The 16,824-nt window shown below is 48.5% G+C and overlaps 1 protein-coding gene across 1 annotated transcript in view; it reads left to right on the forward strand.

The window, feature by feature from the left end:
• XKR6 (XK related 6) overlaps nt 1-15,341 on the forward strand; it is a 310,208-nt gene extending 294,867 nt beyond the window's left edge. The window contains exon 3 of the mRNA XM_058550406.1: nt 14,266-15,341. Within this exon, the coding sequence (XP_058406389.1) occupies nt 14,266-15,227 (962 nt within the window). The 3' untranslated portion in view covers nt 15,228-15,341. The remainder of the gene's footprint in view (nt 1-14,265) is intronic.
• The last annotated feature ends 1,483 nt before the right edge of the window (nt 15,342-16,824 follow it).

Consider the following 16,824-nt stretch of genomic DNA (forward strand, 5'->3'; position numbering starts at 1 on the left):
GAAAGATTTCCTGAGAAGGTGACCTTGGAACAAAGATGTGAAGATGCGAGGGAGCCAGCCCTGCAGATTCCTGGAGGCGAGTGTGCCAGGAAGAGGAAACAGCCAAGGGCAAAGCCTCGAGCCTCCAGTGTGTGAGCAGCAAAGAGGCTGAGGTGAGTGGGGGTAATCCCAGCCGGTTCCATGGGCCGCTTCTGTAGCTCAGCCCTGCCTGGGGGTCTTGCCAGCAGAGCCGCTCTTCTTCTTTTTAAAAAAATATTTAAACAGCTTTATTGAGATCCAATTTACATAATGTATAATTCACCCATTTAGTGTATTCGCAGAGTTGTTACCATCACCATGATCAGTCTTGGAACATCTTCATTGCCCCACAAAGACCCCTCACCCCTCGTAAAGCTGCTCCCATGTGAGATCTGCCCCTACTTTCCTACGCAGGGAACGGCCGGCTGAAGGAGCACTTGGTTGTGAGTGCACTGTGCTAGAGGGACGCCAGGGACACTGGGCAAATCTCTCGAATCTCGTCTTCTCTGAGCCTGGGCAACATGAGTGAGGGCAGGAGGGGCTCCCGAAGCCCCTGTCAGCCCTGGCAGGCTATGACCGTAAGGAAGAGAAAAGTGGGGGAATCGCGGCGAAATGCGGGCTCTAGCAATCTTTCATTATTAGGCTAGACATTCACATCAGAGACAATCACAAACTCCAGGCCTCGTGGGGACTTCTAGCTCCAGGAAAGACTGCAATTAAGTGATCTTTAAAAGGTCTTTTCTATTCCTTAAGATTTCCAAGGAAAGAAAGCCTGCGTACAAGTTGCACGAATGATGTCTTCCTGCGTCACACTTCTCTCACCACTGGGGAGGGGGTGGCATAGCAAAGAAGGAAACCGGGGTGAATCCTTGTAAGCTGTTCCACTTCCGGTGGGATTATGGGTGAACCATCCTTTCTGAGCCTAACCTTTTTCATCAGTAAAACTTAGGCCCAAGGAGCCGGCCCAGTGGCGTAGTGGTTAAGTTCACGCACTCTGCTTTGGTGGCCCAGGGTTCAAGGGTTTGGATCCCGGGCGCACACCAATGCACAGCATGTCAAGCCATGCTGTGGCGGCGTCCTGTATAAAATAGAGGAAGATGGGCAGGGATGTGAGCCCAGGGCCAGTTTTCCTCGGCAAAAAGAGTAGGCTTGGCAACAGATGTTAGCTCAGGGCTAAATTTCCTCACAAAAAAAAACAAAATTAGCCCAAGGACCCATTTAATTCTGGACCCAATTGGAGGTGTTAGGTAGGTCAGAACATTAAGAGAAGTTCTAGAGTTCCGACGTTCACTCCAGGGCCAACCTGAGGTAAGGTTGGGGGTCTCACGCTGACCAGAGGGGAGCTGAGCCCTATATTAATTCCAGACCTTCTCGTGTGTTCACACCATGCACCCCAGGCTGCCAGACCCTGGAGTTCAGGAGCCTGTCAGCTGTAAAATTCGCCCACTTGTGACAACATAGGACCATCACCACCTCCTGCTGTTACGGGAGCCCCATCATTGCCTTCACCCCTCACCTTTTACCAGTAATGAACCAGCACTCTGAGTCCTTCTCTGCTTGTCCCTTGGTAGCCTCCTGAGACTATCACCTTTAAGAAAAGGTGCGACCTCCTGTTTTGCATTGTAGAAAGTTCCCAGTGTGGACCACAGGGGCCTGGTTTCACACACCTGCCCTGCACTTAGAAGCCGCATCTTCTCTGACAAGACTGTTAATCTCTATGAGCCTCAGGGTTCTTATTTATAAACCACAGTGAGTACCTCCTGCCTCAGAGGGGTTTAATCAGGAGGAGGTGAAATACAGTTGTTCTTGGCATAAAGGAGGCCTCTAACAATGGTGGCTAGTCATTTTACTGTCAACCAGTGAAGGCGCACATTGCTGCCATCCTCAGCAAGGCTCTGATTGGGTAAAGTCATTTTACCTGGCAGGCTTTTCTCATCCAGGCCACTCGGTGCTAAGAATTCAGGCTGAGGGGCAGGGGCCACTCCTGAGTCAGCCCCCACACAGGCAGGCGCCAACCTCACCTGCTCAGCAGTCCTGCCTCCTCCTGCCACACTGCTCCACTGAGCTACCATGGAGCTAAACAGTAGTCTGAGAGCCAGCGGTGTCCCTTGCGCCCAGGACCCAAGCTTCTTCCACGGTTCTATCCAGAAGCACAGCTAGTATGGTTGGGCGGCCAGTAGAGCTGGCAAGGCCAGAACCATCCACAGTGAGGACAGTGGTTCTGGTTAATCAAGGGCTGTCACCCTCAGGGCCTCAGTGGCCCCAGGTGAAGGAACTCAAGTCCATTTGGGCTGGCAGAATTTCAAGGGCTTTGACGGCCACATTGTATCCCACACTAAGGGAGACAGCACCAACCTTGACTCCCAGCCTTCTAGAAAGATTTTCTGAGCTTCTAAATGACTCTAACATTCCGAGTCCTCTCTCACACAACGCCTGCACCCCTCCTCCACCATCACGGTTTCTGAAGGGTCAGGGGACAGGACGAGGAGGCAGCAGGGACATTTGTCTTTGCCTCGAGAGGTTTGATCTCATCCTGAAATATTCCCAACAGGCCAGCAACAGCGCTCTTGACATCCCGTGGCAAAGCTCAAAAAACTTGAAATCCTGGATTTTATAAACCAAAACAGAGGAAAACCAAAGCTAGGGAGCTGAACTGACCAGGCTCAGAGCCATTCCACCTCCAGGCAGAAGTTTTCTGCTCCCTCTGACTTGGCGCTAATTCGTTCTGATATCAGAAATATTAAAACTTAATAAAAGCTACCGCACGTGAAGCATTTTACAATTTCCAAAGCACTTGTACATCTGTCATTCTCTTTCACCCGAACACCAGCTCCAGGAAGAAGGCCTTGTTGTCATCCCTTTTGAACACCGAGGCTCCTCATTGTTCAAGTGACTTGCTCGGTGACCCAGCTAGCAAATGGGTGGGCCACGACTTGAACCCCTTTCCACCTAACCACTAGACGCCCTCTTCCAGGGCTGCAAGGGCTATTCCTCTTGGCTAATCAGGCCAAGAGAGAGCCCTAGTTCTGGCCCAGCACAGCGCCAAGGGGGGCCGGGTTAGAAGACAGCAACAGCAGCAAGGCGGATTCTGGGATGGCCAGTCTCATGCCTCCATCCAGCCATCGCTCTTGCTTCTCCCCACTCCCCACCCTTCGGTCCATGATGTAGGAGGGGGTGGTGCCCCCTGCCCAGTTGCCCCAAGCCCTTCTTCTCCCAGGATTTCTTCTGTGCCGGTCAGAGCATGTGGCGATCTATCAGGCAGGTGCTGAGCCAGTTGGCTAAAGGAGCAGTCTGACAGAGGGGAAGTGACAGGAGAAACTGTGGGGATGCCAGCTGTGGGGGCATTAACTTGCTGTTAACTTACTGGTGATCTCTACTCATCATCTAACCTCTCTGAGCCTCGCTTTCTCCTTTATAGGATGGGAATAATCATATCTGCCCCACTCTACTCAGAGAGGTTGTATGGGGCCCTGTGAGCTTGGAGGCAAGTTACACTTGGGGGTCGGGGTAAGGGTTACATAGGCTTACTATGGGTCTAGGTGAGGGAATGACCTTGGATTATTTTTTAAATAAGATTAAATTACATCATTCAATCTACATCATTTGCAGAATCTTGGAATCCCAGCAGGCCCCTCCTTTCCCCCCACCTACACACTTAGAATCACAGGGCCTGCAAGGTGAGACTGAGCTGGGAGATGCTCCTGCCCCTGGCCGCAGGCCTGCTCCTCTCGTGGTAGTGCACAGTTTCATGAGGGAATCATTTAACTTAGGCTTTGTCGAAATGAAATATTATTTGTAAGTCTGACTGTCACTGATAATGCATTACACAGACTCACTTAAACACGTCTGCATTGAGCTCCCGCCATATGCCAGGCTCTGTGCTAGCCGCTGAGAGTACAGAGATGAACAAGGCAGACGGGCTCTCTGCCCTCAAGGGGCCTACATTTTAGTGGAGACAGGCAATAACAAGTAAACATACGAATATGTATAATACCATTTCAAATATAATTGAGTATATATATATATACAGAGAGAGAGAAAATATAGCATGTAGGCACATCTTTGGTGCTATAGAATATTGTTTGTGTGGGTATATAGTCAATATGTATAAATACACTGTATATTTTCTTTCTATATATACATACACTATATATAGATATATAAATATATACTGTAGTATGTCTGTATTAAAGGTATATGCCTATATGTTTTACGTTCATAATTCACTGAATATTCCAACTGCACATTTTTACCCATGGTTCACAAACAATAAACTAAAGGCTGGTCTGTTCACACCAGAATCCATGTCCTTTCCAGGCACTCATGGCCTCTGTTAAAATGAGTCACTCGGGAGCATCAGGGCATTGAGTCTGGTCGGCTGTTTGCTTCTCAATGAGAATGGATTTATTGGAACTTTACAGTGACGGCAGATGGCCTTCTTCACAGTATGGTCCAGGCCAACTGGGATCCAGACATCTGCAAGTCTTGTGCTACGCCAGCTGAGTGGCTGACATTTGTTCTAGAATCTCTAAAGTTTGCCTTTATCCAGCTGGCTGTGAAGATGATATTTTGATAGCTCTGACAGCATCTTAAAAAGAAAAGACAAGTGAAGCAGGGGGCTGGATTTAGCTTTCCTCCTGCTGGGTCCTTTAAATACCAGTATTTGACCTTGAAGCTCCTTAAGGGAAGGGCTGGTACCTTCTTGTGGTCCACCACAGGGAGGAGCACCAGGGTCCATCAGGAGGCAGAGAGAGTGAGGGGAACATGTGGGCGAGAGCCTTTACTGTGGTTTCCATGGGAAGGAACAGGCAAGCAGGTTTATGATCGGCTAGTCCAAATAATTTCAGCAGGCTCTGGGGCCTGGGGGCTGTCCCTAGTAGTCTGGTATCTGGCCCTGGGGTGTTTAGGGCAGGTGGATAATGGCCCTGAGTGTCAGAGCCCAGTAAAGGAGGTGGTTGGGGTATGGGCTCAGGATTGGTTGGTTTGCATACGAAAGGCACCAGTAACTTGTCATTTCTAAGAATTCTCTAACCCTGGGAGAGGCAGTCCCTACAGGGTCTACAAGGCCCCAGATGTCAAAGCATTAGGATAAAAGGACATGCTTAATGCAGTAACCTTAGACAAATCCTTCTACCCCTTTGAGCCTTGGCTTCCTCTTCTGTAAAATGGGACACCAATCGACGTTTCATGGGATTATTGTCAGGATTAAATGAAATAACATGTGCACAGTGTCTGGCATAAAGCCCGATACTTTGGAACCATTCAATAAATGTTAGTACCTCTTCATCTCTGTCTTCTGCCCTCAAGGTTTTCTTCCTAAAGGACAAAGGCATAAAGGGAGGCTCCCAGGGAAGCCCTCTTTCCCACATTCCGGGATAATGGTGGGAGGTTGTGACAGCTGGTGGCGTCACAGGCCCCTTTCCCTACGGGCCCACTTGGGAATTGGAGGATAGCTGTGGACTCTTTCACGAGAAAAATGCCCACACAGTTTTGCATATAGTTTCAGAAGGACCAGACCAAATCACTGCCGTGCCCTTGAGGAGCTCGTATGCATCAGGGGACAAATGGACTCAAAAAAAAGGAGCAAGTAAGAGATAAAGTATATCCAGGTGGTGGGAAATGCTGAGGTGGGAGGAGGCACTGGGGGTGCCGTATTCAGTGTGGTGGTCAAGATGGCCCGGCCGAGAACTGGTCTCTGAGTAAAGGTCTCAGTGAGGTGATATTGGGATATCTGCGGGGAAGGGCATTTCAGGCAGAGGGAAGAGCAAGTGTATATGCCCTGAGGTGGGAGCGTGCCTGGAGCACCTCTGGGGCAGAGGGGATGTGAGGAGCTGGCGTGAGGTGACCTCCAACAGGGCAAAGGGCTGCCTCCTGTAGGGCCTTGAATGAAAGCCTTGAGGTCATGAAAGGAGCTTAGATCTGAGCCCATTGGAGAAGGGAACTACTGAAGGGCATAAGCAGGGAATTGACAGGACACATCTGTAACTCCAAGGCCGTATCATGCGGGGCCCTGAAGGCCCTTATTAGGATCCTGGCATTAACAGTGAGCAAAATGGCCTATCGGTCAGGATAGGCTGGCCATGCTGTGGTTTAGAATACCTGAACAATTTCAGTGGCTTAAGCCAACTGTGATTCATTTTTTGCTTGTTGCATATCCATCACAGGTCACTGGTGGGGCAGCCTCTTCTTGGAGCAAGGGAGAGGATGCCCTTCTGCCTGAAAGTTACACACTTACTTCTGCTCATAGTTCACTGGCCAGAGCAAGTCACAGGCCACCCCTGAGTTCAACAGGGCAGGATCACATCCTCCTGAGGGAAAGGCATTGAAAATCAGTGACCATTGACAGTCTGCCATGCCTGGGAGACCATGTGGAAGGACATACTTTAGCTTAGTCTCCTTGGCTGTGTTGTGAATAGACTGTTGGGACAAGGGTGGATGTGGGGAAACCAATTAGGAAGCCATTCCAATAATTGGAGCAAGAGTGATGGAATAGAGGTTTGCCACCTCCACACTTACTGGGACACTCAGGGCCTTCCAGGGGGGGAATTTGACTTTGTCAGGGCTCATAGAGGTGATCGGAGGGCTGACACATGGATAACCAAATCGATAAGAAGTCAAAGTACAAATCTGAATGCTAATTCATTAATTTCTGGGTGTGGATGGGGAGATATACCTTTCCCAGTGATTAAAAAAAGAATCTGAGTTTAGGAATTAGACAGGTCTGTGTTCAAATCCTGGTTCTGTGATTTCTTAATTACTTGATATGGAAAAGTTACTTAGCCTGTGAGCCTTAATCTCTGTATCTTAAAATCAGCCCACTACTTCAGATCTGTTTGTAGGGAAGAATAATGGACTTAATGTGTGTCAAGTGCCTCGCACAGAGTCTGGGCCAAGGTGGCTGTTCAACAGAAGGGAGGTATGATTGTTACTGAAAACTTATTAGAGATTAGCAGATGACGTGATAAGCCTGGATTCAGAGCCAATAAAGAGATATTTCCTATAAACCATGGTAAGACAATGCTCTACAGCAGAGATTCCACTGTAGTGGCCAGATTTGAATTCTGTCCCCCTTGGACCAGCTCCCTTATGTTAAAGAGATTTTTTTTCTTCAGCCAGGGCATGGTATAATTTCTCAGATGCCCTTGCTTACTCCGTGGGCAACCTTGGCCAGGTTGCTTCACGTCGTTGAGTCTGGCTCATGGACGGCATCGTGAGGCTTGTTTCCTTCCCCCTCGTTGCCCAGATAGGAAAGTACTATCACTCCCTGGCTGTGTCTCCTAGGTGGAGATGAGGACAGGAGACAGGCGATGATGCTTAGAGAACCATGCACACAGCTGCCTGATCTTTTTCTGGGAGCACTTCTGAGAAGACACTGGGCTTTTTAAAAATGTAGGAAGATGGGGGAAGTTTGATGGGTGGAAAGGGAAGAATTACCCATTTAAAGGGAACTTGATGTGGGGAAAACACACAATGGGAATTTGAAGAGCAGATGGTGGAGGTCCCCCAAATGTTAGCTTCAGTGGTAGGGAGGAAGGAGGTAAGGGTTGAAAGAGATAGATATTCACCTTGACATGCAGATAGACAAACAGCTAGTTGAGCGTGTTTCTTGGTTTTGGGAATCTCTAGGGAGCCAGCCCACTGGGGTACAATGCCATACAAATTAGGGGAGTATGCAGTGTCAGAACATGGCTGTGGCCACATCCAAGTCTCTTAACTTTGGGTTCGGTTTCCTCATCTGTAAAATGGGGATAATAGCCCATCAGAGAAAGGATGCCATAACTAGGGGATAGCTAATGGTCAAGTGTGAAGAAGCACAGAGTGGATCCAAATGCCAAACATCACACAGAGTCAGGAGGAGAGGCATGGAACCAGTCTTCCGAATGCCGCACTTACGAATTGGTTGACAACCCAATGAGACCTCTCCATTGAGGTTGAGAGGTCAGAGTAAATAGGACGTGGGAGAGTTAAGGGAGCAAGGAGATTACACTCTAGAAGGTTGGAGGAGAGGAGACAAAGAGAGGTGGGGTCTCACTGGCAGAGGATGCAGCATCCAAGGAGCTACTCCTTGTACGATGGTGGCAACATGACCATGGTTATGTGCTGATGGGAACGAGTCAGGGGAGAGGGAGCTGGGAGTCTGTGCACTGTCTGTAGGCTGACTCTTCCTACCCCTGCTCCACCCTCTTCCCTCCAATCCCTCTTCCTTAAGCGTTTTTCCAATATGTGATTTGGTGGTGGGATGGAACACTTTGTAGCAGAGGGCGGAGGGGGGCAGCTGGGCATGCACGTCCCACTCCACAGAACAAAGTCCTGCAGTTGACCTCATCCACTCTCTCCCAGAAACAGTCTCGTGGCCATCTTAGAAACTCCTGTGGCTTCTCAGAGCACTCCTTGCACCCACCTGCTGTGTTCTCCCTGTGAGACGCTCTAGCATTCTGGTTTCTCCGTCAAGTTTCCTTTCTGGTGACATATCAAGGCTCCCATATGCTGGCCCCTCTGTCAGCTCTGCCTTGGTCCATCCTGAGTCATGGGCCTGCTTCTTCTTGCCAGATCTCAGCCTCCCTACCTGATAGCCGGGCCCTCCGGCTGCCCCTGATCCCTTCCACTGCATCACACCCTCCCTCCTCATTCTTCTGCCTCATCTGCCCCCGCCCTCTGATTTTAGAGTCCTGTCCTTCCTGAGACACCTGTCACTATGCCGGTCACATGATGGGACATCCACACTCACATTTTTTGCTTTGTTCCTTAACTGGCAACAGTTCAACTGGTAGTGACCCTCGGGTATTTCACTGACACCACCAGGTTGGGCCTTCCCTGATGACTACCCTCCTTGGTAAGGGGCATCCAACTGCAGATCACAGCCTCTCATGCTCTATTCCATTGGTCATAAGGTGTGGCCATTCTATTTCTGGAAGGCTTAGACCACAGGTCCGGTGATCAGAGCCTGAAGGCCCCTCACCCAAGCCTTTCTCAGGGGAGTGTCCCCCCAGGAGGCTTCGGCTTAGTGACTTTCCAGCTGTCTGGGCTGGACTCCGGTCAGCTCAGTGGGCCAGCTGCAAGCCCCGCCTCCTGGTCTGCATCAGGAAAATTGAGTAAGCTGTGAAGGTCACTGCCCAAACTTGTCACAGCTGAACGTGACATGTTTAACAATTTCCAGTCTGATCTTTGGAATGCAGAAAGTGATCGAGCTGTGAGAGCAAATCATAAACACTCCCAGGTCCGAATGAGAGTTTCACTGGGGGCCACGAGGCTGCTTCCACAGCTGGTTCCCCTGGGCTCGGGTCTTGGCCAGGATAATGCATTGACTTCTGGGTTGACCTCAGGCAAGACAGAAATCTTCCAAATAAGCCACTGCAGAGAGGGAAAACCCTGCTCTTCCTCTCTGCCTAAAGAAATACACTGCGGCCCTTGAAGATTAATCACTTAACAGAGGGAAAGTGATCTCAGTTAATTCTATTGGAGTCACCTCTTTCTTTGTGGCTTGAATGTTACTCTCCTGAGAAAGGTGGAGTAGAATTCAAATTTGGTTTTTAGCTCCATAATCGGGGGCCTCTCTCAAATACCCACGGCTACTACACTTCCTGTCCACTCTTGGCAAAAGATTCAAATCCTTTGCACTCAGACTTTCTTTCCTCTCCCGTCATCCACCCCTACTAAGGCCACATCTGGTGGGTCCATTAGTACAGTGGTTACTTTCAGGTTCACTGGAGTCAGGCTTTGAGTTTGAATCCTGATTCTTCTTCTGGAAGATGTATGATTTTTGAAAAATATCTTAAATTTCTTCATCTAAAAAATGAGATTAGAGCACTGTATTAGTTTGCTAGGGCTGCTGTAACAAAATACCACAGACTGGGTGGCTAAAACTACAGAATTTTTATTTTCTCATGATTCTGGAGGCTGGAAGTCTTAGATCAAGGTGTTGGCAATGCTGGTTTCTCCTGAGGCCTCTCTCCTTGGCATGCAGATGGCTGCCTTCTCGTTGTGTCCTTGCATGGTCTTTTCTCTGTGTGAGTGCATCCCTTGTGTCTCTCTGTGTCCAAATCTCTTCTTACAAGGACACTGGTCAGATTGGTTTAGAGACCCCCTAATGACTTCATTTTAACTTAAAGGTCCTGTCTCCAAATGCAGTCACATTCTGAGGTCCTGGGGGTTAGGGCTTCAATCCAGGAATTTTTTTGGTAGGAGGTCACAGTTCAGCCATAACAGGTATCTCCATCAAAGGGTTCTTCTAAGTAAGATAATGTGTGTACATGCTCAGTGAATCACGCTGTGTCTCTGGGACAGCCAGGTATACTGACTGGGAGCGCATCCGTCCAGACCCTCCCTCCGCTGCCCCAGTTGAGTCCCCAGAATTAGCCGGCTGCCCTGAAGTGCCCTCCACTGACGGCCCTCTGAGGAAGAGTTGCACTTACAGTGCTGTGGGTTCTTGAGGCCGTAGGCTTTGTCCAGGGCAACTATGCAAAAGTAGCCAAGTCACAGGACATTTGGTCCATTGACTTGTTCAGTCCAGACAAGTTCCCTTGGGGCGGGTTGAAAACAAGTGTGTCTAATGGCCTCCACCATTGGTTCTTGAGCTCCTGGAGGGCAGAGTCACTCTCTGTTGAGCGTCCAGTGAGTAATCAACTCTGGAATGGGGTCCTAAAGTGGGCCTGGTATTTCTGGTCTCCTCTCTGGGATGTACTCAGCCCTCCATCAACACCAACTCTGAGCCCAAAAAATGAATCTAGAGCCTTTCATAGAATGAGGAGTTTTTGGTGATGTGGTGAATAGAAAGCGGCAGGGTAAGGGTTTTGACCACCCCCACTCATCCCCACCATAAGATTATCTCTGTCGATGCTGCTGGCAGAGAGAATGGGGCTGATGCAGAATGGCTACAAGCCCCTGCTCACGCTCCTTCCTGTCCCAGCTCGCCACAGTCAGGCTCCGAAGAGAAGGGAGGCCCCAGCCAGATACACTCTTCCTGGTCTTGGGCAGGGCCTCTGCCCTGAGCACCCTGCACCTGAGCCGGATGTCAGAACTTTCCTCTTTCCTTTTACTTGGAGCATTTTCACAATGCCAAGGACATGGCCTGAGGGACCAACGACTTGGCGCTACAACAGGCACCTGCCATTAGAGAAGGCTGCTGGCCTTTGTTACAAATGACCTCAGGGAAAGGTGCTACCAGGTGGGCCTCCGGAGAGCCCAGCTGACAAAGGGACAAGATGGAGAAAGAATGGAGAGCCAGGACTAGGTGAGAAGGCAGGCAGAGAGCTGTACTGTGGGCCTCTTTCCTATCGTCAGTGTCGTCAGGGTAATCTTGGGCAAGGCACCAAACCCCTGTACCTCTGTTTCCTGTTGAACGAGGAGGTTGAAGTGGATGGTCGGTGAAGCTCACTGTGGATATACTGTCTGGCGATCTACAACTTTACCAAGTCGGGAAAAGATGAGGCACAGCGGTAAGATCCCCAGGCCGAGCGCTCAGATCTCAGTCTTCTGTATGAATGTCTCCCCAGCCCTCCTTATAATTTAGCAGTGGTGTCTTATGATATACGGGGAGTATTTGTGCTGTATCCTAGGGAGAAATTCCAGAAGCACTGACCAAGAACCAGGGCAGTGTACAGGCTGGCTCAGAGGGGCGTGGTTTCTGCAACACCTCGTGAAGAGTGAGGCAGGAAGAGAACACTAGCCCTCAAAACCACATGGACAGATCTGGAAATGGCATAAGTGACTCAGAAAGAATAATGAAAGAATTGTATTTGGCTTTGCCACATGAGATCGATGGACATAGAATTCCCCTTTATTCATTTTTGGTATGGATGGGGCTAATGTCACAACACACAGAACAATGAAACCAGGACCATGAAGGCTGGGGGGCTGTCTTGCCTCTGCACGCCAGGTCTGTTCAAAACCATGCTCAGAATTGGACTGAATTAGACCATGGTCTGCCAAAAGCTAAGTTGCTTTTTCTTAATTCATGTGCTTGGCACTCATGCTCATCTGAGGGCAGGGGAAGTCATATATTTTGCTTTATTAGAAGGGACAAAAAAATCAAGCCTTCTTCCCATTCAGCTTCTGTAGAACTCCCCTCTGATTACCAAGGGTTGGTAGTACCTCCGAGATGTATCACTATTAACATCAAGAAAGGACTTCACCAGGAGAGGGGTGATGTCACAAAGGCGTTTAAAAGGAACTTTCTAAGGATGCTCCAGTGTTGGTAGTAAGCCTGACACAGACTTTCAAGATGATGGTACATTCCCTGCCCTCCAGAAACCTACAGCCTAAATCATGTGACTCCTAAGAGGACCCTCCCTGCCCCAACCCAACAGACAACACAAATGTGGCTCTAAAAGGTTAGCATAACCACTGTGACATGGCTGCAGAGCATGCATGGCCTAAGCAGATGCTGGTGGAAATGCCCTGTGTGTACGAAGGGCAAAGCAGGACTCATAAGTATTGTGTTCAGAACTTTCCAGAAAAGTGAGAGGAAAATCATTAGGTGTTTTCAAGATTGGCTTCTGTGGAGAAATTGGGATTGTTTCTCCCCTATTTGTTTTCAATCTTGGTTGTTGTTGTTATTACCAAAACAACACATATTTATTGTAACAGTTAACCATCCAGGGGTTTTCTGTGCTTATGCAAACATACTGTTTTTGTTATCACCCTATAATGTTCCACAAGCTGTGAAGCTGAGCATCTCCTTGAAACGTTGGAAGGAAGGGGCTACATGAGATGGATGAGAAGCAGCAAATGTGGTGATGGTGCAAAATGACTTTGATTCTTTGATTCTTGATCTCTTTGATTCAAATGAAGACTTGGATTCTTCGTTCAGGATTGCAGAGGAGTGGAGAGGTGAGCAGGGGCCTGGGGAAGACAGATAGAAGGCTGGAGCTCTGGGGCAGTTTAATTAGTCTCCTGATGAATGAGGCTCCTGGATTTGACCTCTGAGCTTAAGAGAGAATATGACTAGGTAACTGACTTTAGCCTGGAAGAATGTTGTTGGGGTTTGCGCTCTGGTGTAAGAGTAGGGAATTTGGTAAGGAGATGGTTGCCAGTGGGACAGTATTTGGGACTCCAGCTGAATTTACTTGCATTTAGTTCTGAAATTTTGGGAGAAAGGAAAGACAAAAGAAGTGCTAAAGATGGACTGAGTGGAGATAATGTGTGGGGGAGTCAAGGGGTGACGGGGAGTCTTGCTTGAGAGGAGACTGTGTGACAATACCTGACTAATGATTGCTTGCTCGTGGGTGGAGTTGGAGAGACTCTGATAACTATTTCTTGTGTTTAGTTTGATTTACTTACAACTATCAAATAGGCAGCGTTATAAATAACATTGCTCTACGGCGATTCAAGTATCACTTGGGATCAGACACATCCACTTGCCCGTTGAGGAGAAATGCAGAGAATGATATGCAGAGGCCTTGCAAACCTCACCAAGCTAGTGAGGGGAAAATGCATCCCCAAACTGTGAGTTACATGGCTGGTGAGTTAGGACCGAAACTAGAGAAGGACAGGGCCTCCCAGTCAGGGCCTCAGAGAACTTTGAGAAGTGGTTGGTTGGAGAAAGCAGCAAGGATTGTGGGAGGCCAAGAGAGGCAAGAATGAGTGAGACAGGCAGCCAGTGAGACAGGCAAGATATCCCGGGGTCCTTGATCAGGGTGGCCTTAGATAGTGGATGGGGGAGAAGCTAACTGGAAGAATGTTCAGTTAGGGGCTCCCTGGGGCCTTGAGGGAGCTGATGAAAAGGCAGAAGAGTGACTCCGGTGTGACTCCGGTGCCTTCTCAAAGGAGAACAGTTGTGGAACGGGGGGCAGTGAGCAAGTTGTCGGTCTTCACAATTGGTGATCCTTCTATGGGCTTCTCTGAGAGCACAGGCTGCTGGTCAAGGGACACCAACCCTGGCCACACATCTGCGTGCAACAGGGCCCCTTGTGAGCTCATGATTCCTTAAAATAGAACACACGTGGTCCCGCCCACACCAGATGTAGTGAACAGAGGCCCCGGTTCTCAACCCCGTTGGCAAAGCACATCAGCCTCAGCTGCACTCTTGAGCAGTGGATCTCCACAAGGTCTGGGCTGGGTTGTTGAAACAGAAACTAGATTTAAAATAGGGAGCAGCTGCAACCTCTAAGTTCAGTTCCTGATTCTGTTTCTTTTTCCCTCCTCCTTTAGCTCGTGGTATGTGGGGGTGTCTCCTCAGCTGGCAGCCCTGCTGTGCCCCGAGGTTGATGACCCAGGTTTTGACTGTGTGGGTTTGTGTCTTTCCGGCAGGTGTCTCCTCTGCAACTTCCCTGATGTCCCTGGCTTGGGTGCTAGCCTCCTATCACAAGCTGCTGCGGGACTCCAGGGACGACAAGAAGAGTATGAGCTACAGAGGGGCCGTCATCCACGTCTTCTGGCGCATCTTCACCATCTCATCCAGAGTGATCTCTTTTGCCCTCTTTGCTTCCATCTTCCAGCTCTACTTCGGGATCTTCGTGGTGGTTCACTGGTGCGCCATGGCCTTCTGGATCATCCATGGCGGAACAGACTTCTGCATGTCCAAGTGGGAGGAGATCCTCTTCAACATGGTGGTAGGGATTGTGTACATTTTCTGCTGGTTTAACGTCAAGGAAGGGCGGACTCGATATCGAATGTTTGCATATTACACGATAGTCTTGACTGAGAATGCTGCCTTGACAGTCCTTTGGTATTTTTACAGAGACCCGGAGACCACTGACTCCTATGCGGTGCCAGCACTGTGTTGTGTCTTTATTAGCTTTGTGGCTGGGATCGCACTGATGCTCTTCTATTATGGTGTGCTGCATCCCACGGGGCCTCGAGCTAAGATCTTGGCCAGCTCCTGTTGTGCCGAGCTGCTCTGGGGCATCCCTTTGCCCCCCGATGTTGAGCCCATGGAGCCTCAGACCCCTGGGTACCGGGGGACTCAGGTCACGCCTACCAGAGCCGTAACGGAACAACAGGAGGATCTCACGGCTGACACTTGCTTGCCCGTTTTCCAAGTGAGACCCATGCCCCCTACCCCATTAGGGCGTCCTTATCCCCCAGAAGGGCCCCTCATTAAGATTGACATGCCAAGGAAAAGATACCCAGCTTGGGATGCTCATTTTGTAGACAGGAGGTTGAGAAGGACTATTAACATTCTGCAGTATGTCACCCCCACTGCAGTAGGCATTCGGTATAGAGATGGACCGCTCCTTTATGAGTTGCTACAGTATGAGTCTTCACTCTAAGAGCATCTTGACCCAAGTTGAGAAGGGGACCTTAAGTTCGGTTTGCGGTAAACACCGCTTGCAAGAAATATAACCCTCCCTTCCCCCAAAACACAGAACCACGACCACCACCACCACCACCAATGCTACAAAAAAAGAAAATAATAAGTCACAACCCCTTCAGATAAGCTTTCTTTCCAGTCGCTGTATGTATACAAAGATATTCTCTATGTTTTGTAAGTAAAAACAAAAAGAAAACCTTTCTTTTGTTTTTTACACATAAGAAACAGTATTGAAAAATCCCACACTATGGTTCATAAGGTGGAGAAGGAGGAGTTGTCTCCACTCCAAAAGAAAAAACAAGTTTTATACCTTACACCAAGTGTAGATCATTTCCGGGATTGGTGCTGATTGAAAGAACAAAACAAAACAAAACAAAACAAACACAAACAAACAAACAAAAAAACCTTCAACTGCCTTATGCCCTTAGGTGCTGAGTTTCATTAAGTACTGTCACGTTTGCTCATGCAAAACTCTCTGGTGACTTTTGCACCAGGAGAGGGAAAATTAAACAATCAAATGAAACAAATCTAGAAATGAAACAAAAGCCAACCAACGAAAACACAAAGCAATCATTCTTCCTATCTGATTATTTGTATTGAAGAAAACAAATTTACCAAAAGCAAAGGCATAGAAACCTCTCCCTCTTTTTGGTTTCTCTCTCTCCTGTTCTGTCCCCGCCCCAACTTACTAGAGCCTTCGAGGAGCCAAACGGCCATTTGAAACTCAAATGTCTGGAAAAGCTCCTTGAAGGCTGCCTCTGTGCCATTTTAGCCTTCACCTAGTAAGAATCACATTTGTTTCCTGGTGAAAAGCAAAACAGAACAAAAGAAAAAGCCACCCCAATAATTCGATAAGAACAGGAAATTCTAAAGCAAATTAACAGAGATTTCCATGTATGTAATCAAAGAGAATCAGTAATAATAAAACTCAGCATAGTAGCAAAAAGAATGACATCAATTTAAAGGCACAATACTTAATCAGTGACTGGCAAAAATGATTTGTTCTGTCATTTTAAGGCCGTGAAAGGTATCCATTCCTCACATATGATATTGTGTAAGGCCTCTTCTGTTTCCATTTGGTGGGAAGCCTTAAATTGATCTGGAAAGAATTCTTCATTTTTCATTTGTGCTTTTTAAAAATATTAACACAAAGAGGAAAATTAGAATATAAAAAAAACGTCAAATTGTAATAACCGACCCATTTCAAAGACTGTTTGGTGCTTCTGTCTTTCACCATTGTGATTGGCTGAAAGTCATTCAGCTCACTTGGTGCATCTGGATTGAGTGGGAAATTTTGTGTGTGTTGCGTGCGTGTGTTTGTATGTGTGTGTGTGCCCACAGCACACGTATATGTGTGTGTGTGTGTGTGTGTGTGTGTGTGTCTGCTGCAAGGTCTTGCCAGAAATGTAGACAACCGATGTAAGACGGACACTGGGTATGGCTGAGGTGGAGTGTAAGGGGACTGGGGTGGGGGGAGCCAGGAGGAGGGGGTGGTGCTTGACTATGAGCCCCTGTGAGGATGGCGAGACTCACACCAGCAGCATACTCTGGGTCTT

The sequence above is a fragment of the Diceros bicornis genome, chromosome 11 (assembly GCF_020826845.1).
Source record: "Diceros bicornis minor isolate mBicDic1 chromosome 11, mDicBic1.mat.cur, whole genome shotgun sequence".
NCBI lineage: Eukaryota > Metazoa > Chordata > Mammalia > Perissodactyla > Rhinocerotidae > Diceros > Diceros bicornis.